The following is a 24,019-nucleotide window of genomic DNA, read 5'->3' as shown; positions in this document are numbered from 1 at the left end:
TTTGCAAACAAAACAGCACCCGGAGTTACACACGTGGCTGGTTACATTATACGGTTGTCTGAGGCTCTCGGAATGCGGGTGTGACACCAATGGACTAGTTAGACCATCGAGAGTGAGACTCATTCAGGTCCTGTGCCTTATCAGTACCACATTGATCTAGAAGGTATAACGCTCTGCCTATCTTCTTATCTCAGGGTTTACCATTTAAATTTTTTATTTTTATTCCCCTAAAGCCTCGCTCCATCTGAGGGTTATCAGCCCAGATCGCCCAAGCTCATCACCATGTCAGTTTCTAAAAGCTGGGCGGAAAATGGTTTCCTTTTGAATTACTGCTGAGTGGAAAGAGGAATTCAGCCTCAATAATAATAATAATAAATGTAAGGGCCATTCGGTACAAACATATAAATGTCATAGTTCCATAGTTATACCACCAGGGATTGAATCTATGATTTGATCTCAAATGATTTTGCCTCGTGAAGAATGTCGGTTTCTCCATCATTAAACCCGATTGAACTCATGCAGAAAACATGACGCGAGTTATTTTACGATCGGACCAAAGTGTTTCTGTAAACGAAAAACACAAACTAAATCAATGGAATCTCTCCACGGATGGGCCTTCCATCGAGATTGCATTGCAGCTAATCCCTCGATCGATAGAGCGTTTCGCCTGTAAAGGGAGATAAAAACCAATGAAAGATATGAATAAAGGATTAAACTGAAGCTGTTGATTCAGTCACATGGTTGTTCTTCGAGCCAAAACAGAAACAAAGCCATGTATATTTTGTACATTTTCAGAAACTGACTCATATCGTGTAAATATGTAGCCTAATTAAAGCAAACCCGAAACATGTAGACGGCAGTTTGGAGACGATGTAGGCTACTCACCCCGGCTGTACAAACCGCTCTAGGTCCGGTAATCCCGGTCCGCGGGCCATCCTACAGGACCAGGTGCGCTGTCTATGAGAGCGGCTCGTTTTTTTGCAAGGAAAACACATGAAACAAAAGGACACGTAACATGTTGTAATTGTAATTAATTGTATCACTACCAGTGATTACTATGCAGTAGGCCATGCCATCTAAATAGTCGATCACATTACAACTATAATCGAATCGGTGCGTGCGAACTCAAGGCCACTAGAACATCGTAACGTTATTCCATGCCTGTGGATTGTTTGAAAAACTCGTATTTAATCGAAAGACCACTCGAAGAACTTGCATTCAGAAATAGGGTTCACTTTTGATATTGTTTGTAAAATGTCCGCCTTTTGCCTCCAAGAAGCATACAAATGCAGCCAATTAATTGGTGGATTGACAACAGAAGCAAAGCGCAGCGATCTTTGTTTGAACAGGACTGCTGGTCGCCAGGAGACATAAAGCACGTCAGCACGCGAACAGCAGCGGTCTTCCATGAGATGAAGGGGTAATTTTAATGCTCGTCAATGTCTCCACGCGGTTGCAGCTTCGTTTATTTCCACTCTAAATGAGTTTCCACTCTGTCGGTTGCTTTTGTTTTTGTAGGAAAATGTAAATTCCAATTCTCTTGAGGACAGTCTGCTCGCTGTGAGTTTTTTATTAAAGATAAATGGAAGGTATGTGTGTGCGTGCGTGTGTTTGAGGGGTCACCTTCACCGTATTCTTTTTGTTTGAGCTGCATTGCGCTTGCGGGAGATTCATTTGGTGCTGAATAATGACGTATTTTTATTAATTCGTCTTGTTTATTGTGGAGGCGGAGATCAAACGAGTCTGTGCATCATTAGTTTGTCAGGACTTGCGAAAGCTCAGGGACACGCTGGCCCTTTGTGAGGTGACTAAGCGGATTAGATAGTGTTCTCTTTCAACCTTAAAACATTAATATTGTGCCTGGGCTTTCATCACAGAGAGGAAATTAGGCCCCAGCGCTTCTGCCCATTTGGTCTCCCACTGAGAATATCTTTCACACTCTTGCTTTTGGCTTGCTTTGTGGGGATTTAGTCCATACTGTGAATCGTACTGAGGAAAATCTTTACAAAATGATCAATATGAATAAAACTTGATTCACTGATTGATCAACTGGTGAAAGAGTTATTTTAGGTGAAGCACTTGGCCAGGTTCATCTGACCCCCTGATAAGCTACAGCCCCCTGGTGTCTCCGTACTCCAAACACCCGCCCTCTCATCTCTCCCAACTCCACAAAAGTGGAGGTGTTCACTGTGTAAAATGTGGTCTTAACACATTCACAGAATAGAATTTAGTGCTGTGATAGTGACTCCCTATTTGCTTTTGCTATTTAGCTCTGACGCGCTTCATCTGTAGATTCTTCGGCATTACAGCCAGCTTTTAAGTATTGGGCTCGTATATAAGCAATTTACGTCACGGCAGTAGCAGTTATTCACCAATTTCAAGAGCGTTAGTTAGATTAATTTTTATATAATAAAATTTATGGTTTCTCGATCTTGGCGCTCAAGTGCATACACGGCAGCTTTACAAGGTTCTTAAGTCATGGTATAACTTGCAGTTGTGTGAACTGACACTCAATGTTTTTTTTTTTTTTTTTTAGAAAAAAATGCTGATAAGAGTGAGATGTGCTGTTTTCAGAGATTTGCCTCTTCCTGATTTATTCTATTATTGCATATCTGTCACACTGAATGGTTTCCGATCTTTAGACAAAATGAAATAATATAAATTTTGACAATTGGAAACGGAGTAAACGCAAAACACATTTTAAAATGATTATTTCATTTATTTAATGAAAAGTGTTATGAAAGGCCCATATGACACCATGTGAACAAGTAATTGCCGTCTTAGTTACTCAATCAAGCAATTAACCTAATTTAATTGATGATTAGTTTCAAGTGATTGAACACAGCCAGGCTTGATTGCAACTCTGTTGAAACTAAACCTCACTCATATTGAACTAAACCAAGAGAGTGAAGTAGTCACCACTAAGTTTCTAAAAGCACACTTTGTCACGATCAAAAAAAATTCAAGATGAGATGAGAAAAAAAAAATCTGTATATCAGTCTGGAAAGGGTTACAAGGCTATTTCTAAGGCTCTGGGAGTCCACTGAACCACACTGTGAGTCATTGTCTCCAAATGGAGAACACTTGGAACAGTGTCCCAGGCCTGCCAAAACTTCTCCAAGGTTGCAGCAATAACTCATCCAGGAAGTCACGAGAGGTCCCAGAAGAACATTCACAGCTAAGGCCAGTGTTCATAACTACACAATAAGAAAGAGACTTGGCAAAAATAGGAGTCATGGGAGAGTAGCAAGATGGAAACCACTGCTAACCAAAATAGATACCAATGTTCATCTCACATTTGCAAAAAAAAAAGCATCCCTTTAGGGATAATGTTTTATGGACAGATGAGTCAAAAGTGGAACCCATTAAGGGTCCCATGACGTCTGGAGCAAATCAGTTGCAGCATTTCATAGTAAGAATATGATACCAACAGTCAAACATGGTGGTGATAGTAATGGTGTGGGGATGCTTTGCTGCCTCGGGACCTGGATGACTTGCAATTATTGAAGGAACCGCGAATACTGCTCTTTACCAGAAAATTCTGAAGGAATCTTGGTCATCTGTCCCTGAGCTGAAGCTGAAGCGTCATATCCCAGCATGCATTGGGCGAGAGGCAGGAATGCACCCTGGCCAGGTCGTGAATCTATTGCAGGGAGTGTACGTATTATGTCTTCCAATAATATTATTAAAGCAATAATAGAATAATAATGGCCACTAAATATTTCATATAAATGTTCAAATGCATACATGTACTACTGAAGCTGTACAGCTAAAGAAGCTGTATAAAGATTTATTTATTTAAGATGTTAATATCATAGCTGAAATAAATTGGTTATTTAAATGAAAATATGTTAAGGGTTAAAACTGGACTAACCCAGTGTTTACTTCCTCAGATCCCACACAGATACACACTCCGTCCCTCCCACACAGGTTAGAGGACATCTGTTCTGCATTTTCTCTCTCTCTCTCTCTCTTTCTCTTTCTCTCTCTCTCTCTCTCTCTCTCTCTCTCTCTCTCTCTCACACACACACATACGCACACTAAATTTTACACTGAAAGGATTAATTTTCTCCCTTAGCAAGGTGTAGCTGAGTTTTTTTTTTTTTTCCAGAAATAAATATTTCAGTTGTGGTGACAGCAGGAGAATGAGCCAGTGACTGGATCTGATATCTTAAACAAGCAGAGAGGAGGCGGAATGTTGTTATTCTACCATCCGTACTAACCTGACTGCCGAGAAGGAGAGATGATTATTATTTTTATCAGCCACTTTTAATCAAGGTTCCATGAAGATTTTCAAATTGTTTGCAAACATATAATTCGGCAAATATTTTTTTCACTGAAATATGCAATTACAAATCCTCTGAACTCTGTGTATCGCTGCAAGTGCTTATGTGGAAAAACTGCATGTTTGGCGACAAGGCTGTCCTACAATCTTTACATATATACCGCTGAACATTTTATTTAATCAGTTCTTTTGTGATGAATTTTTCCTTTCTTGATGTGAAAGCGGCTTCTGGCTTGTGCCACCAGAGGGCGCAGTGAGTAAGGTATTGCAGGGGAAGGGGGAAAGATCTGAAGTGTGCCGTTCTTATCCACTGTGCTGATGAAAATTATAGTGTCCCTCTCTGATTGATGCAACATTCAACAACCATCAAGGATTCTAATTTTTGAACCGTGAGCCATGAGCTCAGTGTTGTGGAGCTTGTTGAATCAGAAAGAACCTTCAAAGACAATGTTTCATGCAAATTGTTTAGTTTTGAATTGGAAACATTTAAATAGTTACGTTTCCTCAAAAGCTCTTAAACGTAAATTTAACAGACTGAATGCAAATGTTTAGCACTTTCGTCCTACCAGTATATTAACGCTTCCATCTGCACCCAATCGTCCCAGTAAACCTGACCCCATTGGACCAGCGCTGGCCCAACGTCTACTTTCCATATGTACTGTTCCATATATTTTTTTTTTTTTTCATTTTTTAAATAAATCATTTAATGATATTTATGTTGGTGTTTGTCTGGAGAAAATCACTGATAACAATGTTGCTTTCGTGCTTTATATACTGCTAAGTTAGGTAATATTTCACACTCATGGTTAAATTTAGTAAAACAGTCAAATTGAATGACTTCTATTAAGTACAATACAGCTGAAAAAAAAATCCTTGACAGCGAAGTTAAAGTATTTTTAATCATCTCCCTGGACAGCGTGCAGATGACTTGTAGGAAATGATTTGCATAAAGTGATCGTATTTCCCAACGCATGCCAGTTTCACATCGTATGTCATCTGCTGTGATTTCCCTAGAAAAACACGTTCACTTTGACAGCACACCGTCAAAAGCTACCACCAAAAGAGATGAGAGAATGAGCCATGAATTTTACAGTGAGGTCCATAATGTTACGAACAACATTTTTTTCTTGATTTGGCTCTGTACTCTAATGAAGGGAAGTGAGCCAGTACCTATGGCAGCCATACATGCCCAAACCATAGCACCTCCTTCACGGATGAGGGAGGTGCTAAGGATCTTGGGGAGTTCATTTTGGCCTCCACATTTTTGCTCTTGCCAGCACTCTGATACAAGTGGCTCTTGGTCTCATCTGTCGACAAGACCCTTTTCCAGAACCCTGCAGACTATTTTTGGTACTTCTTAGCAAACGAACCTAATCGTCCTGTTTTTGCTGCTAATTGCTCGTATCTTGCAGTGTAGTCTCTGTAGTTCTGTTAATGAAGTCTACTGCAGTAGTCACTGACACATCCACGCCTGCCTCCTGAAGAGCGTTTCTGATCTGTCGGACAGTTGTTTGGGTTTTTTTTCTTCATTATGGCGAGAATTCTATTGGGCATAAACTGTAGAGGTCTTCTCTGGCCTACCAGGCCCTTTGCAATTTCTGAGATCACCAGTGCTCTTTGTTCTTAATGATGTTCCAACAGTTGATTGTGGTAAGCCTAAGGTTTCACCTATCGCTGTTTTTTAAAATTTTTTATTAACTTCATAATGGCCCCCTTAACTTTCATTGGCATAACACTGGTCGTCATGTTGGCAAATGCCAATAACAGACTCCAAAGGCAATCAAAAGCCTAGAATCAGACTAGATACTGAAAACCGCATTGATAACAATTTTGGCACCAAATCAAGAAAAAAAAAAGACTTCGTCCCAAACATTATGGAGCTCACTGTATACTTAAACATAAAAGTGGTACACAGAAAAGGAAAGGGTGGCATTACCACAAAAAATAAACCACAAAGCTTTGTGCCCTCTTCTGCCTGTGATTTCAATGAGGACCGGGCAGAGCGAGCGAAGTACCACTGCAGTCCACTATTTGCCTGCACCTCTGCCATGACCTACAACAGCTAGTTCTTGCAACAGGTAGCCATAACAATATTGCCCTTACTACCTATCTAAATTAGATAAAAGATAAATACACTGGCAGATACGTCCATAGTCCTATCTCTCTCTTGCTCTCTCTGTCTGTGTGTATGTGCGTGTGTGTGTGTGTGTGCTGGTGATACTCGTAAAACCTGATTAACCAGAGATCTATGGTGATACCATGCCATAGTTTTTAAAGGGTGAGTGTTGGAGCTCTGCGCTTTGTTATAATTTTTTATCATCCGGTGGTAAAAACGGGTTGGGATAAGGGCCAATTGGTAATTACTGCACCTGGGCCCATATTGACTTTGCTCAATTACTGAACAGCAGCACTGAGGATGAGACATACAGAAGCAGTGAAGAACCTATTTAAAAGCCATGTAAGATCAGTCTACAGACTGTGTAAAATACTTGTAGAGACAGTGTAAAGACTGTGTAAAAGACGTGTAGAGACAGACAGTGTACAGCCTGTGTAAGACTGGTAGAGACAGTGTACAGCCTGTGTAAAAGACATGTAGGAGCAGTGTAGAGCCCCTGTAAAAACTGCAGTTTTGTCCCAGTGTTCTCTCTTTATGGTGCTCTGTCTTTCACATGCACAGGCATACAAACACACACACACACAAACACACACATTTTCACACTGCTGTGAACTAGGCGTACAAATCCACGTCAGATATAGACGTAGGGACCCAAAACTTCACACCCCCCCCACAAAATCCCAGCCCAGCCTCAGGACTGAAAGAACATACCACACAAGCGTTGAGATTGTTATCGTTTTTATTAGCAAAATAAGGGAAACGACTCTACAAATGTTCCCTTCCCAAAGGGAACAGGGCTACAGACAGTGCTGAGCACAGTTTCTCCCACGTACACACACAACAACCCCCTTTCTGCACTTTAAAACTGCATCTCCGCCGCTACGACCCCCCCCCTTCAGTCCGTCACCTCTTCTAAAACGCTTTAAAACTATTTAAGATTTATCTGTACTACTGAGCATGAGCAGTCCTCCCTAAGGGACAGTGAGTTAGTTTCCTCCTCCCTCCCGGCCACACCTCCATTTGGGTTTAAATAAGGCTGCTGCACTACTAAGAGCAGTAAAATTAGGCACTACATCCTGTTCTAAACGGAGAGATCCTCTTGGCTCGCACGTCAGCCAAGCGCTGAGCGCACGCGCAGTCTGTCCCAGACACAGAATCGCCCTTCCGCTGCCGTTCAATCTCTTAACCACCTGAGATTTCCATGATCTCTGGAGCGAGGCGGATAAGGGGATAAATATGAAAATGACGGCGGAGCCATTTCAGCAGGCAAAACGTCGTTTAACAGGGACTGCAACGAAAGCAAGCGGAAGGCACCAGTACTACAAACTGGATCCAAATTCAGGACCCAAACCGTTTTTCCCTCCAACAATCTTGAGGGGAAAAATAAAAAATAGTTTCTTCAACCAAGGTGTGGCAAGTCTCCTTTAAAAAATAAAAAACAAACAGGAAGAGTGGAAAAATTAAAGCTAAATAAAATACCCTTCTTTAAAAAATAGCTCTGTGAATAAACCACTGCTATAGTTACTATACAAACATCTGACACAAGTAATCAGTTTAAAAGGTTCCCAGGCAGAGAGAAATTAAGCTGCAGAACTCATGAACTTCTGTTCTGTTCACGTGCTTCCCGACTCTCTCCTCACACACACACGCAGTTCCCAAAAAACAGCATGCAGGGTGGCCCCATCTGCCCCTGCATGAGAAAACACACACACACACACACACACACACAGAGGAACTGCATTAGTACGGCATGTTACCTCAAGCGCACATGCAGTCCAAACATTTACTTAACCAATTTAAAACTGAGAAATGGGTTCTCCTTTCTTTTTCAGCCATTGGATTTACATGTCAGTGTGGGTTTAAGGAGTCAGTCAGTGTGTGTTCAAGCAGTGAGTCAGAGTATTTATACAGTCAGTCAGTGTGGGTTTTAAACAGTCAATCAGTGTGGATCTAAGCGGTCTTACCGGGAATGTGGCGGCTCTAGAATAGGCCACAGTCCTTGAGGTTGTTTTTGATGATGACGTCGGTGACGGCGTCAAAGACAAACTGCACATTCTTGGTGTCGGTGGCGCAGGTGAAGTGGGAGTAGATCTCCTTGGTGTCTTTGCGCTTGTTCAGGTCCTCAAACTGGCACTGGACATAGGCAGCAGCCTCCTCATATGTGCTGGATCCTGAGCACGGAGAGAACACACTGAACCAATTTTTCCTAACACAGAGCCAACATTTCCTCAATGCACTGAACCAATGCTGCCTAACACACAGCAAATATTTCCTCAACAAACTGAGCCAACGTTTCCTCAACGCACTGAGCCAACATTTCTTCAACCCACCGAGCAAATGTTTCCTGAACACACAGAGCCAATGTTTCCTCAACACACCGAGACAGCGTTATCTCCAAGCACTGAGCCAATGTTTCCTCATTGCACAGAGCCAAAGCTTCCTCAATGCAGTGAGCCAGTGTTTCCTCAACACTCCGTGACAGTATTCTAAACACACAAGGCCAATGTTTCCTCAACACTCCGTGACAGTATTCTAAACACACAGGGCCAATGTATCCTCAAAACACTGAGCCAATGTTTCCTCAACACACCAAGCCAATGTTTCCTCAACACACTGAGACAGCATTATTTCCAAGCACTGAGCCAATGTTTCCTCAACACACTGAGACAGCATTATTTCCAAGCACAGAGCCAACATTTTCTCAGTCCATTGAGCCAATATTTATTAACCAATCAAAGCACCGATCTCTGAGCTCCTCTGAGCAGAAGAGCATCAGCGAGCCGACATGATGCGTTCCCATGGCAACAGACAGAAGCGTGAGATGTGGGTAGAGACAAGGATGATTTCACTGCTGATGAATGGTACAAATACCAACGTCCTGCCATTTCACCCAGTTAACACTGAACTCCCGAATGGGCATGGGGGGCACACCTGCACATGCTGGGTGTGGTTACCTGCATACTGTGGGCGTGGCTACCTGTGTTCTGTGGGCGTGATTACCTGTGTTCTGTGGGTGTGGCTACCTGTGTATTCGGGGAAGCAGATGGTCAGCGGACTCCTCTTGACCTTGTCCTCAAACAGGTCCTTCTTGTTGAGGAAGAGGATGATGGAGGTGTCCGTGAACCACTTGTTATTGCAGATGCTGTCAAACAGCTTCATGCTCTCGTGCATGCGGTTCTGAGGAACGCACAAACGCGGTCAAACTGCGGTCGAACACAAAACACAAAGGTTACGATGCTGTGCAACACGGTCAGACTGAGCTCACCATCTCCTCATCCTCGGCCAAGACCAGGTCGTAGTCGCTCAGTGCCACGCAGAAGATGATGGCGGTAACGCCCTCAAAACAGTGGATCCACTTCTTCCTCTCTGACCTCTGACCTCCCACGTCAAACATCCTGAGACACAAAAACACACGCGCGCGCACACACACACACACACACACAGGTTCTACTATGTGAGGTCAGGAGAGCAGGTGTGGCTGTGGGGTGGTGGGTCTAAGATGGAGCTCAGTGCTCTTACAGACAGGACAGAACCCACCTCAAAACCCATGTGGCATCAGCACATACTTCCTCCTTCCTGCATACATCACATCCCCTTCCTGTTTAAATCACATCCCCTTCCGGTTTACATCACATCACTTTCCTGTTTACATCATATCCCCTTCCTGTTTACATCACATCCTCTTCCCGTTTAAATCACATCCCCTTCCTGTTTGCATCACATCCTCTATCTGTTTACATCACTCACGAGGAATAGCCTCTCTGCAGGAGTGTTTTCGAACTCTTCCCAGCACCTGACTGTTCCGGCTGCCTGGGCAGAGACTTACTTGAAGTGCAGGTCTTTGAAGGTGAAGTGAGTCTCTACAATGCCGGTGGTCTTCACGCGCGACCGCAGGACGTCCTGCTGGTTGGGGACGTAGGTGGGCTGTGATATCCTGTCCAGGTCGTTCAGGTAGCTGCAGAGTACGGGGGGAGTCACTGAAAGTCCCACAAACTGCACCCACAATGCATCAGTCACTCAAACACAAACAAAAAAGAATGGCTCTTCCGCCTGATTGCCTCATATTGCTCGGGTACATTTGGTTCATTATTCCTGCTGCATTATTACGACCTTTACAACCATGGGCCACATCAGCCGAGTGCTTTAAGAACAACATTCCAGCTCGTCTCTCCCATGCAGAGATGTGGCAAATTGAAAGAACTACGGAATGTTCTGTGCAGTTTCACAGCTGGGGGAGGAGTAAACACAGGTTCACTCAGAAAGCTAAGTGAAACTTCCTGAGTGAACCCGTCTGCCACTCTGTAGTTTCCCATCAGCCCTGTTACTATGGGGTTCAGGTGTGTTCAGCCCTGTTACTGTGGGGTTCAGGTGTGTTCAGCCCTGTTACTGTGGGGTTCAGGTGTGTTCAGCCCTGTTAGTGTGGCATCATCATCATCAGCAGCAGCAGCAGGAGACAGAGATGAAGAGCACTGGACCTACTATGAGGCGGAGTCGTTGAGCTGGTACTCTCTGGAGCGGGCGAAACAGGCCTGCACCCCCGCGTCCTTCCACAGGCGCTTCATCACCCCCGCCAGCTCCGCCGTCATGAACCCCTCGTCCGCCGAGCCCGCCAACACGAACAGCTGCCGCGCGTCGTCCTGAGGAAGCACACGGGCATCATCATCATCATCACTGTGGAACTTATTTTTATCCTCACAATGCTCAACGTTTCTGGTTCTTCACTCAGCTGTGCCTGAATCTCTCCCTCACGCACGCGCACGCACACGCACACGCACACACATACCGCTCGGCCGGGGTCGGCGAAGTCGATCTGGAGGCGGCCCATGGCGCGGACGATGGCGATGATGGACTGGATGATGTTGCTGTAGACCACCGCCGCGTACTGCTGGCACTCCTCCTCTGAGTAGCCCGCCTCATGGATAATCCTGAGAGAGAGAGATCAGTGTTACACACACAAACATACACACGCGCACGTACACACACCCCGACATTTTCACTGAGGACACTACCCATTTAGACACACCCACATTTTAAAGTAAGGGTTGACTGAAAAGCTTCTACAAGGCCTACTAGGTTTAAAATGATGGATTGGGACACACCTCAGTCAATAAAATGTTTCAGCAAAAAAGGACCTTTGAAGAAGGAAACTTGGAAAAGTCTGTGTTTTCTAGATGGCTGCATAGAACACACGTCTTTTAGAACAACACAGGAGCCTGTCTCAGTTTGTTTCTGTGGTGTGCGCTTTCATTTATACACCCTTACTTCATCTGTTTGACGATTGTGCTTTTCCCTGACTCACCAGCACCTGAGAGAGAGAGAGAGAGAGAGAGAAAGAGAAAGAGAAAGAGAGAGAAAGAGATTATCATTTCATGCACAGATCCTGTAGATCATTTAGGAAAGAAAAACTATTGCTAGTATTTACCGAAAAGATGCACTTTTTAAATAAAACTATAAGAAATATTTCAATACAATATATATGTTTAACAACAACTGAGACCACCAAGATTTCATTACAGCAACAACAGGTGAAGTCTACAGACATTCAGCAGCAATGCAATGCAGGTTGGACTGAAATTGATTTGTTTGCACACATTTACTATTTAATAAAGCTTTACGGTGCACTTTAGTCATCTATACAATGATAAACAAGGAGCCATTTATGCTACATAAATAGGACATGCAGGTATGTAGCCATCGGTCTGCCTGTAACACAGGAGAAAGGCTGGTTTGGGGAGGCTACAGGACTCCAAGCCCTGTTTTCTTTAACATATGTGCAAAAAGGATTCCAAAAGGATTTCACAAACTACAGGAAGACGCAGAAACTACAAAAAAAGCACAAACTACATTAAAAAGTACAGGCTACAGAAAAAGCACAAACTACATTAAAAAGTACAAACTACAGAAAAAAGGCACAAACTACAGAAAAACCATAAACTGTGAATGCATAAACAGGACACCAAGTGAATACGTAATACAAGAAAGCTGTGTGCCAACTATTCAACTCACCAAAGAAGAAAAAACCTTTCACTGAATTTTGCGGAATCTGACTGCACTTCACTGTGTTGCCCTGCATCTCAGAATACAGTCTCAAATCAGACACACCTTGATTAGCACTACTCACTATTTGATTCAGTATGTGCCCCAAATTTTAGTAGTAATTGTACCCCAGAATTATTAATAACTGGAAGTGCAATCTGCAATACAGTAATATGCACTTTATCTCTGTGGTCTGGGAGGGGAGTTTGGTGCATTTGGTGAACACTGGAAAAATTTTTAATCTTTTTTTCATGCCAGACATTGCTGGACAAAGATGTTTCACACATTAGAAAAATTAGCATTCGCTCACAAGGCTGGATCTGCTTGCTAAAAAGGCCACACCTATCTCCCAGAACAGTTCATGCGTTATGTCACTCAGACAGGTTTGGCCGAGGGTACTCTGACCCCCCCAACAGGGCTGCGATGCATGGGGAATGCAAGGGGAGGAGACCCTGCACAGGAGAGCCAGTGAGAGTGAGGGATTGGGGTTGATTGACAGTGGAACACACCGGCGAGAGACGTGACAGGACTCACAATCTCGCACTCATATAGTGACTGGGGCTCACACACACTATGCTGCCATAGCAACTAGGCCTACGACTACAGACTTCCCCCAGAATGGACAGGGTGGGGTTATGGAGTCTGGATGCTTGTTTACAGCACTTGTTTATATCTATATTAGATTTTGAACACATGTGCTGTACAAAAGAGATCTAATAATCTATTAATCTAATCTACCCATAAACATAACACTGGTAATACTTATGACGAGCATGTGTAAAGTAGACATGCTTGTGGTAGCGACCCCTCAGTTTGGGAAGCGCAGTGTTGAAGTGCTGATATCAGGGCATGCCCAGGGGGTTCCAGAGGGGCAAGGTGTGCTGTGTGCTCGGTAGTTTGGATATTCATGAAAGTGAGAAAATTCTTCAGCACGTGTCACAAGGCGAGATTCCTCTTCCTGTCCTTTAACAGACAGGTGGAAATGGCTAAGTGAATCATGCATGTACTTACAAATGCATGCGTGAACACGCACATGCACAGCTGCGCATAAGCACACACACACACACACATACGCACACACACGGCAGGGCGCTGTGGGAGAGCAGTGCTGGGAGAGATGTCACTGCAGGGCATTTTTATTTCTTCATTTTAATTAATGTGGCAGCGCTGTGCCTTCTTGGGCCCTGGGGGGCGCCAGCGCGCAGAGCAGCAGCCCAGAGCCAAACACACACAGCTAAACGGTCCAAAGGGACCGGCCGAGCCACACCCACGGGGGACCCACCCTGGCAGGGAGACACACCCCCACCAGCCCCACCCACACCAGTCCAGTCAGATCCTACAGCAATTTAGAGCATCAGAACAAACTGAAGGAATTATTCAGATGGTTCCATACAGAAATTATTGCAGCATAAGTAAAAATTACTGGCAAGAAATATTTTGCATTTGCCCAACCAAACAGTTTTCAGGGGTTGATTGTATGCCAACACCCTCCCTGTGTTTGAATGGCACTGTTCCCACACACACACACACGTTACTGTCTCTCAGTTGCTCCCACACAGATCTTATATTTTGGATGAAGCCATGTTTTGAGACAGAGATTGTAACACTGCTAAAAACAATGCAGCATTTTTTTTTCAGTACAAACAACATTTGAGCTCATATAAACTGACTTGGCTTCTGCTGTAACAGTGGGTGTCTTTACAAATCTCTGGCCAGCCCTGATAAAGCAGAAATGGTAGTTACCATTTTCTTGACAGTGGTGGGACAGCTGTGGTTTAATTCCCAACCAGCAGAGGGCGCTGATTGCAGTGAGGGGCACTGAATTCTGTGAGTGTTGTTTTGGTCATGAGACTAGCATTTGAAGCTCCATATTAATCCAGTGCTTTGGGGAACTTCTACAGGTGCCTCTGCACAACATGCGTGGTCTCAACCAATCAGAGGGCTCAGTCTACACTGTAAACCATCAGTCAGGTCAGACTGATTAACACCAGCCACCCACACAGAGTTTATGACTCATGCTCTTAAGAGAAAATTGGGAAATTACCTCCAAGCCTATGACAGACACACATCACTTCCTAGTTCCGCCTGGGCGCACAAGCTTGGCAGTTTTTTAATCAGCGAATCACACGGAAATGAAAAACATCCTAAAAATGTTTGCAGCTATGATGACACCAAGGAAATATACTCAACAAGAACTGCCCATTTTAAGAACATGGCCACCATTTGTCTCCTTAGTGATACACTCTTGCTACGGTTAAAGAGATGAAGGCTTCTCCGCTGGTCTCGGGCAGGGTCACAGTTTCAGTCCTGATCTCATTATTTTAGCTCTGTCCAATAAGCGACCAGCACGCTCACTTTCACAGTCTCAGCTGTCACTCACAGCAGCCCTGCTCACAGATCACATGACCTCCGCTTCCCTCTCCCTGCCATTTACCAGTTAGTGTTTAATCTGCTCCGCATGAGGGCAAAGCAGCCAATTAAAGCTCACTTAATCTCACCTGCCCTCTCACCCCATACCAACACCACACTGTTACCAGGCAGCTCATCACCTAACCACAAGCCAGGCAGAGGAAACCTTTTAAAGAGCATAAAATAACATCACAGAGTGTAATGCTGTGATCAGTGTGGAGCAGTGGTTAGAGCAGCAGTGTGGAGAAAAGGCTAGAGCAGCAGTGTGGAGCAGTGATCAGAGCAGCAGTGTGGATCAGTGACAAGAGCAGCAGTATGGGCCAGAGGTCAGAGCAGCAGTGTGGAGAAGTGATCAGAGCAGCAGTGTGAAGCAGTGATCAGAGCAGCAGTGTGGGCCAGAGGTCAGAGCAGCAGTGTGGAGCAGTGATCAGAGCGGCAGTATGGAGCAGTGGTCAGAGCAGCAGTATGGAGCAGTGGTCTGAGCAGCAGTATGGAGCAGTGGTCAGAGCAGCAGCATGGAGCAGTGATCAGAGTAGCAGTGTGGAACAGTGGGCAGGGCAGCAGTGTGGAGCAGTGGGCAGAGCATCAGTGTTGAGCAGTGGTTAGAGCAGCAGTGTGGAGCAGTGGTTAGAGCAGCAGTATAGAGCAGTAGTCAGAGCACCACTGCTGAGCACTGGGCAGTGGGCATGCCACATCACATCTACCCGCTTTCCCCCAATTTCCTCATATCCAGGACAAAACTGCCCAGCTCCTCCATTTTTAATGGCACTCAGAGGCGAGGCTCAGTTTACAGAGCCATTCTTCGGTTAGTGTAGCCCACTGCACAAACGCTGCCCCAGCTGGTAATCTGAACATGACATCTGCGTTACCTGGCAACCAGGCAGGCCTCAGAAACACAGAAAGCAAACATCTCAGGATGTTCAAGGTGACTGCACACACCGCACACCAACAGCAGGCTGTGAGTCCACCTGTCTGTCACCCAACATGCTTATAACCCAAAAACATGACTAAAGAAATCAAGTATTTGTGTGATTGTGCGGTGGCAGAACCTGATCTAAAGGTCTAAATGTGTTAGCCTCCCCTGTTCTGCAGCTGGTACCCACTGTTCATTCCACTTCAGCACTGTTCACAAACAAACATTTCACAGAACCTTTCAGGCTTTTACACTCGGTGCATATTTATCTGTTATAATTCCAACCTTTCATAAGGTCCAGAAACCTGCCAGGAAAAATGTGGGCTAGGGAACTATTTTGTGTTTTCAGGAAAGCAGAACTGCCTTTGAAAATGTCAAAGAATGACAAGGAATAACTGGTGGGGGCTTGAGGTGACAGTGGTGGTGGCAGGAGAGGGTGGGTGAGTGAGGCACGGCATCCGCTAGCCCACCTTACAAACAGGGACACTTCCGACCAAGAAGAGGGAACTGTGCAAACCGGGTACATCTCAACATATAAAGCCTGTTAATTGTGAAATGCTGCACTGACGGAAACTCGCGGTATCAGCTCCTTCTGTCACTTTTATTGTATTATGACCCTGTATAATTTCCCTGCGCGCTGTGTTCCGGAGTAAAGGGAGTCTGTTAATGTAGAGAGTGCAGCGCATTTACACGCCGAAACTCGACCTGTAGTGAAATCAGCATGGCTCATTCACGCAAAGGAATCCCGAAAACAATACCCATCTGACAACAAAGGCATGGCACGCTGTCACCTTGCTGAATATCGATTTTTGAAGGGTGAACCCACACCAGACAGAACCCGAATATAAGTTATCATTACCTTCGAAACACAACTTGTGACAATGCTCAAATACAAATACGCTACATGGTTTTCATTAATTAGGCTACTCGTTTAACGTTAGATACTTTGTGATAATCACATTTCAACATATCTAGCTTGCTTACATGTTCATAAAATGTGATTAGTGAATTAGGCTAGTTCTGCTAATTAAGAAATATGAGTCGGATTAACGTTGTTGCGAAAGATTAACATTTCACATAGCCATTCTAGGTCCTAGAAGAATAAATCATTCTTTCCGAGGGCCCCCCGGCATCGTGATGCAACAGATGTAGTCCCAGCAGTTAGCCTAGCAACCAATGTTATTTAGTACAAGATTAACCAATCCATCTTTTTGATAATCAGACAGGCGCAGCATCGTTTTAAGAACCAAATGTAAACATGACTTCTGTTTTCCTTAAATAGAAATGTTTCGATCGTTCGACAACGACATTTTGAGATCAACAGGTCGGCTATTTGTGTTGCGGTCAATTCACTAGCTAGCCGATCACGCTAGCTATCGAGCCATGGTGACATGGAGGGGCGGGCTATCTGGTCAGGGTTTAAAATCGCCATATTACAAACAAATCATGACACGTTTCTGGGCCTTTAAATTACACTTTCGTTTCAATTTACCGATCAGCAAAAGTGTCTATTAGTAAAAACGTGCTTATCACAACAGCTAAAAAACAAACCGCAAATGAATACAGAAAAAGGTGGCCACTGTCATTTCCACTAAACGGTATAGCGAGTTGGCTGATTACAGTGTGTCAGATTGAATGTTTGATGGGTTTGGTTACTGTGTAGCACTGTTGCAAACTTTAGAATCTTTGATCAAACACTCGCAGTAACGTTACAGCATTGTACTAGCGCTGTGCTCAATATGTTGTATTAATGCTGGAGTAGCCTACTGTGGGTTTTACTAGCATGCCAAGTTTGATAACGCTCGATAGGCTGACTCACTCATAGACAGACTTGCACAGCCGTGTGCGTAGTTTAACAATCTACTTTGCCAGGGAGATGCACTCACTCCACAGGTCCGTATGAAAAGTGCATTCGCTCGATTGTTGATGCCACATGCATAATCGCAGTCTTAGTTTGCAATGACTAACTACAACTCGCTTGATTTTCTGAAATGGATGATGCTGGCAGCGGGGAGCCACACTGTGTATCTGATACCACCACCGTGGAAAGTTTACCAAAATCTCCACTTCTTACCCAAGAGGAGCAACTTGACTTCCCTGGCGGCTTTATCTCCGTCATCCCGCAGATTCTTGTCGATCATTTTACTGCGCTCCATCGCCGACTTATCCCCTGTTGCACTAAGGGTGCACCCCATCCTCATGCGAGTCCTCGGGACGGTGTCAGAACGGAAAGATAAACTTCATGCGATGTCCACATGCAAGGAGAAAAAATACCATCCAAAGAAACCACTCACGTCCTTGTAGCAAGCGAACACTCACTGGGTGAGACAGACAGGACGGTTCACCGGACAGAAATAAGCAACAGTGTGTCGACAGCTAGCTAATAGAGTAGGCTACGAGTGTCCGTTTCGTACCTTCTGCTGAAGTCAATAGATTTCTGTTTTTAAATTTTTTTCCCTGAATGTCACTGAATGAGAAATACAGTTAAAACCACGGAGACGCTCCCACTCGCGGTGACTCCTTCTCCGCGTTCATTCGCAGCTCTGCTCTCAAGCACTGGGGCTCGTGCGCGCACCGCGCCCAGCGAGCACGCGCCGCCCTGCGCAGGAGCTGCTCCTGGCTGCAGCGCAGGCGGGGCTAGAATGCATCCGCATTCGCAAACTTGAGATTTTTCACATAGCCTACTGACACAAAAATATGTCACAATGAGACTTCTGTTCTGGAGAAAGTGGAAAAGTCACCGAACAAACAGCGGACCACAGCCGTACAATAGATAGCCCAGCTGTAAAATTATATCATGCCGTTAACTAGAAATATGCATTGGTTTGCTAAGAAGTTTTGGACAGTGCTATTTAACCCCCTCTGTATCGCCCTGTATTCTGTAATTAAACACACGTCTGAAAATGACATACCAAAAATAAAATGGTTATTAGTATTGAACACTTTTTCATAATAGGCATAATCCTGGTCTCTTCTGAAAGGTAGCCGTTGGGAGTTTGTTTTCCATCAGAATTTCTCTAAATGTTTTTGAAGTAACAGAAGTATTTTTCTCACCTAATATATATATATATATATATATATATATATATTAGGTGAGAAAAATACTTCTGTTACTTCATAAAGATGTTTGTGGGTGTGCCTGGTGGGTTTAGAAACACAATGGAGCCACAGCAACAACACCGTACAAATTCTGGTTAAAATTTGATGACAATACCGTCAAAAATGTGAATTATGCCATGCTTTTTGTAAGCTTTGTGTAGGTGGGTTTCCAAAAAGGCCATTTGGGGACTCGAAAAGGACATTTGGTAACCAAATTATATTATGGATGTTTGAAGGACTAAAATACCATATATTATACACTACATGCTAGTTGGAGATGCTTGCTGAAATTAGCTTGCTTTCCCCCTGCCTGTCACCCTCCCCCTCCCCCTCCCCCTCCCTCTGCCTCTCCACCCCCTCTCCTTTCTCTCCCCTTGCCACCTGAACTACATTTGCAAACTAGTTTACTAATTCGTTGATTGAGGTACACTGATTGAAGTTTTCGTCAAATATCCCACCCCCAGCAACAAGTCAAACACATCCTACAATTTCACGTCACATTAATTATTCAAACTCAGATCTCCTTAATTATAAGTGTACTGAATAATAATACATATATTTTGAGAATGTATTTGATGCTCATTGGTATAAAATGGGATCAAGTCTTTCACTGCACATGCCCTATGTTGTGGCATCAAAACTGTTTTCACAAATTTTGAGTCTTCTGTTTAGACTAAGGCATTCAAAAATACATTTTGTTGTAAAACAACAACCTTTTTAGGCATAAAGCCTCAAGACGTTTTCTTGCCAGTGTGTAACATTTTCAGCAGGTGTACTGAAAATCTTCTGGTTTGTTTACACAGGACACAGGAGAAACAATATGTGTCCTTTCATGGAAGCCTAACAAACTATATACCATTAGAAAAGCCATCAGCTAAAATACTTTTTAGTTGTCACTGTAAACTCTACTGGCTGGCTGTGTACGGGGCAGAACTTACACTGTCCAGCTCGAGTCGTGGCTGGTGCGTGGTGGGCAGAGAAGCTTGTAGATGGACTCACTTTGTTTCAGAGACTCTATCTGAACCAGAGATGATAACATTCATATGTACACAATACTTTAGGCATGTTTATAATGGCAAAAAGGAGAAGAATGATAATTCCCCTAGAGAATTACTAAGCAAACAATGGACATTTTATTGCTACTTCTCCAAGTTTTTTTGGACTAAAAATGACTGTGGATTTTGTTCACTCGATCCTTGCCATGATAAAAACATTGACTCTACAGTGATTTAAGTCATCTGTGGATGTCCAAAACCTATAGAAGGTGAGGACCCCAAGCTTGTTTTGCCACCCCACGTTACAAAATAAGGAACCATTCATGCTAAAAGATTGGCGGTATAAAATAGTAAAATATAAATAAATATAATAAAATGTGAAGATAGAACTGTAGGTTTTAACACATATTGTGTGACCAGACTGATTGAAGATTTCACCATAAAAAATGGAATGGGTGCAAATATACTCACTCCAGGCTGAATACGGGCTGGTGCTACTTCAGTGGTTAAACATTTAGCCTAATTTTCTGCCTGGTGGTGACACTGTAGGCCTACTTTGAATTAAAATGGACTCAAATGATGTTAAATTTTCAAAAAAAAAAAAAAATATTGTCATGCTATGAATATAAATTACATTATACCTTGACAATTATTTGTGCATTTTATTTTCAAAATATTTGCAACATTCTGTGCAAGGTTTTTAGCAGACTTTCAATCATACAAAAAAAGATTTCCCCAACAGACTAAAAGAGATATGTTTATGCTGCCATTGGCTGAATTAATAAAATTATTCCATAACAGGGACCAAAATTAGCCTTGAAATTATTCCACTAAATTTGCTTCTCTGCAAAGATAATGACTCATCAGTGCACAGACAGATGCTCACTGACCCTGGTGATTGCCGACAAAGCAGCAGTATTGGTAAGCTGTGTTTTTACGGACAGTAGTGCTGGTTGGATGTATAATATATTTCTGAGTTTGATAATTGTACTGATGCAAATGCACATGACTAATTTGTGAAATTTGGACATTTGCTTAATCCCTACAGTTCAGGTTGAGTATTAATATCAGGTGATCACATTTTCACTTGTTTGCTTAATGTTTCTTCTCCTGCTGGGTGCTTTTAGGCTACGTGTTTACAGAACTGTATGTATTTAGCATCTCTCGTATTCAAATTCATGGAAATTAAGACATGACCTGTGAGCACACAGGTTAGGTTCACCTGGCTGAGTTATCTTCAGCTAAGATGGGATGCTCTCTCTCTCTTTCGGAGGGTGAACCTATTTGAATACATCCGGCCGACATGGAAAGGCTCCCAAGGGGTTTTCTGCCTCCTGTCTCCCGGCACGCCGGCCCTCGGGACGCTCCACGCTCTGCCATCTGCCAAACATGGATTTGCATGTGAACCTGCGGTTTGGATAAGCAGCGGTTTGGATTACCAGAAAGCAGAGAGCCAGCACCCTTTAGCATCTGAGATAATTCCACCTGGTACTCTTTAGCATCAGTGATAATTACACACTTTAGGGTTAGTACTAAACCACATAAGCTTTTCCAACCTGCAACATATCTCCTGAAAAATAAGTGAAAACACATTTATAAAGAAGGACTCCATTAAAAAAAAAAAAAAAAAAAAATTCAAAGGAAATACTAAAGAGCAAGATTTGGGCTTCTGTTTACTCCACCAGGCTGTGTTACTCTTGGTGAGATAACTCACATTCCTCATCCGAACAGACAGAGAGGAGAACTCAGCCTGTGATAAAAATAATGTTTTTATCTTCAGTGAGGGGACAGGGTATACAGTCTGCTGGAGACCACAGCAATGCAGATACCCTCATTACAGGCAGTGTCAAAACTTCTCCTAGGGAAGCAGAGTGCACTCTAATCTCTGGTGAATGTTTACAAACTGTGTGTCAATGATTCCCCTCGTAAAGAAAATAAAAACTACAAAAAATGTGACAGGGAACTCAGTGGTCTGGAAAATGTGTTCACCTGATGCTAAACAACTCAACGGCCATCAAATCACAAGTCAGACATATTAGCCTAATAGCGTGGGTGTGCGTAGGGGATTATTGAAGACCTGAAGGCAATTCTATAAAGTGTACTATATAGAGAAATAGGATCACACCTGTCGGTGTGCACAGTGCCCAATCACTTTGCGCAAAGTGTCCTGATATGGGAGAATAAAAATCACAGATGCACTGTAAACGAACACAATCTCAGCTGCTGAAGGTTATACTCAGGGCAGCTGTGGTCTGGCTGGACTGGTGGGTGGTGGAACTTTCCGGTTTATTTAATGTGCGGCGTCGACACGTACAGGCTCCCGGCTGAGGGGGACCACTGAAGCTTTCTTCCATGATGTGACTTTACATAATATTTGTATTATGTAAATCTGATATGGAGACAGGAGGCTGAGTATGCAAACCACCATCACAAGCTGTCCAGTGCGCTCATGCGGGAAAAACCTCACTGCTTAGCTCCATGGAAACCAGGTGCAGAACAGAGCGTCTAGCACAACCAGTGCCTGTGTGCATCTCCACACTGGCACACCTGCAAACAAGAGTGTGTTTGTCACAACAAACACACAACCAGGAGAGTGTGTTTATCACAACAAACATAAAACCAGGAGAGTGTGTTTATCACAACTAACACACAACCAGGAGAGTGTGTTTATCACAACAAACACAAAACTAGGAGAGTGTGTTTATCACAAGTAACACACAGCCAGGAGAGTGTGTTTATCACAACAAACACAAAACTAGGAGAGTGTGTTTATCACAAGTAACACACAGCCAGGAGAGTGTGTTTATTACAACAAGCGCACAATCATGAGAGTGTGTATCATAACAATCACACAACTAGGAGAGTGTGTTTATCACAACTAACACACAGCCAGGAGAGTGTGTTTATCACAACAAACACACAACTAGGAGAGTGTGTTTATCACAACAAACACACAACTAGAGTGTTTCATAACAACACACACTAGGAGATTGTGTTTATCATAGTGCATGTCATATTGGCAAAGTACTTTTTGTGAGGCTTTGTAATTTTGTAATTAAGCGTGAAAAACTATTATAAAGATTTTTGGGGTCATTACATTGATTGTGGTTGCTGCCTTGACATTGATAAAGTCTCAGGTCCACAGTTCTGTCTGACACCACAATTCAACTCCTGTCCTGACAATCCACTGCAGATGGACCAAAGCTACTGCCGATGAACACAGGAAAAACACTCAGCTACAAGGCTCCCCCACAGATCTTGTTAGATTCATATGGTCTCACACTGATCTGGCTTATTAAGTGTGTGTGTGTGTGTGTGTGTGTGTGTATGTGAGTTTGGGAGTGTGTGTTTGAGTGTTTATGTGTGTGTATGTATGAGTTTGTGACTGCGTATGTGTGAGCATGTGAATGAATGTGTTTGTGTGTATGCATGAGTTTTCTGAGTGTGTACTGTATGTGTGAGCTTGAATTTGTGTTTCAGTACATTACAAACCATCAGCACCCTACAGATGCAAGCAGCAGACTCACAGGTGAATATTAATGATGGCACTTTCAGCACCTCCAGTGCTACTGGAGCCCACACATGAACGAAGCAAATCAATTACCGGCTCGTTAGGAACGCGGAGCTCGTTAGGACAGGATCCTCTGGGCTGGCCTGATTGCTGTGTTTACTGCCTGAACATGGCAAACTGCTGTGCCAGGACCCCTGGGGGGTCTTCAGAAACATCCCCCAGCCCCCAGAGCCTGGAAACATTTCCCTTTCCTTTCTGGCACATCATCAATTCTTAGCTCTCCATATTTATATTTTTGTTCCCCCTTATCTCTGATTATAGTAGTATAATTACCTTTAACAAACACATTTTTGTACATTGAAATATGCATGGACCATACAGGAATTGGGCCTTCCTTCCTTTGATTGTTTCTATAATAACAATAATTTAAAATTATTATTAATATTCTTTACCGTACTATTGATGGCCAACGATCCCGGGTTAAGACAATAGCAAAACAGTCATAATAAGAATCTGGCACTAGAGGGCGCTAAGTGCTCACAGGTAGATCGGTGGACTGGTCTGCTCTGCTTCAGTTCCAGGTGGTGGATGGAAGTACCTTAGAGTCAAGGACAGAGAACATTCTAATGGTGTGAGATCCCAATGGATTAAACTC

General features: G+C 43.5%; 1 protein-coding gene and 1 long non-coding RNA gene across 3 annotated transcripts; one reads left to right on the top strand and one right to left on the bottom strand.

Annotated features, from left to right (window-relative positions):
* Nucleotides 1–3,438: 3,438 nt before the first annotated feature.
* Nucleotides 3,439–4,937, top strand: LOC135258622 (uncharacterized). The gene is made up of 3 exons (XR_010331044.1): nucleotides 3,439–3,657; nucleotides 3,894–3,930; nucleotides 4,112–4,937. It is a non-coding gene; the product is annotated as an uncharacterized LOC135258622 (long non-coding RNA).
* Nucleotides 4,938–7,122: 2,185 nt separating this feature from the next.
* LOC135259775 (guanine nucleotide-binding protein G(i) subunit alpha-1-like) lies at nucleotides 7,123–18,362 on the bottom strand. Of its 2 annotated transcripts, XM_064344504.1 has the most exons (10): nucleotides 18,054–18,362; nucleotides 17,834–17,967; nucleotides 11,664–11,706; nucleotides 11,185–11,326; nucleotides 10,881–11,038; nucleotides 10,228–10,356; nucleotides 9,667–9,796; nucleotides 9,425–9,578; nucleotides 8,366–8,572; nucleotides 7,123–8,091 (listed from the first exon to the last, which is right to left on the bottom strand). In XM_064344504.1, exons 2-9 carry the CDS (start codon nucleotides 17,958–17,960, stop codon nucleotides 8,382–8,384), a joined length of 1,074 nt encoding a protein of 357 aa, XP_064200574.1. In that variant the 5' UTR covers nucleotides 17,961–17,967; nucleotides 18,054–18,362; the 3' UTR covers nucleotides 7,123–8,091; nucleotides 8,366–8,381. The 2 variants fall into 2 exon arrangements, with proteins under 2 accessions (XP_064200574.1, XP_064200573.1); XM_064344503.1 differs by having other exon boundaries at nucleotides 17,834–18,361.
* Between the last annotated feature and the right edge of the window lie 5,657 nt (nucleotides 18,363–24,019).

The sequence above is a fragment of the Anguilla rostrata genome, chromosome 7 (genome assembly GCF_018555375.3).
Source record: "Anguilla rostrata isolate EN2019 chromosome 7, ASM1855537v3, whole genome shotgun sequence".
Lineage (NCBI taxonomy): Eukaryota > Metazoa > Chordata > Actinopteri > Anguilliformes > Anguillidae > Anguilla > Anguilla rostrata.
Note: the sequence above shows the minus strand (reverse complement) of the source record. Positions and strands in the feature narration are given on the sequence as shown.

What these genes read in the sequence shown, in the direction of transcription:
- LOC135259775 (XM_064344504.1), bottom strand. Translation starts at nt 17,960, where the DNA reads ATGAGGATGGGGTGCACCCTTAGTGCAACAGGGGATAAGTCGGCGATG. An exon ending in ACAATCGTCAAACAGATGAA is followed by an intron (nt 11,327 to 11,663) that starts GTAAGGGTGTAT and finishes TCTCTCTCTCAG; the next exon opens with GATTATCCATGAGGCGGGCT. An exon ending in TTCAAAGACCTGCACTTCAA is followed by an intron (nt 9,797 to 10,227) that starts GTAAGTCTCTGC and finishes TTTGTGTCTCAG; the next exon opens with GATGTTTGACGTGGGAGGTC.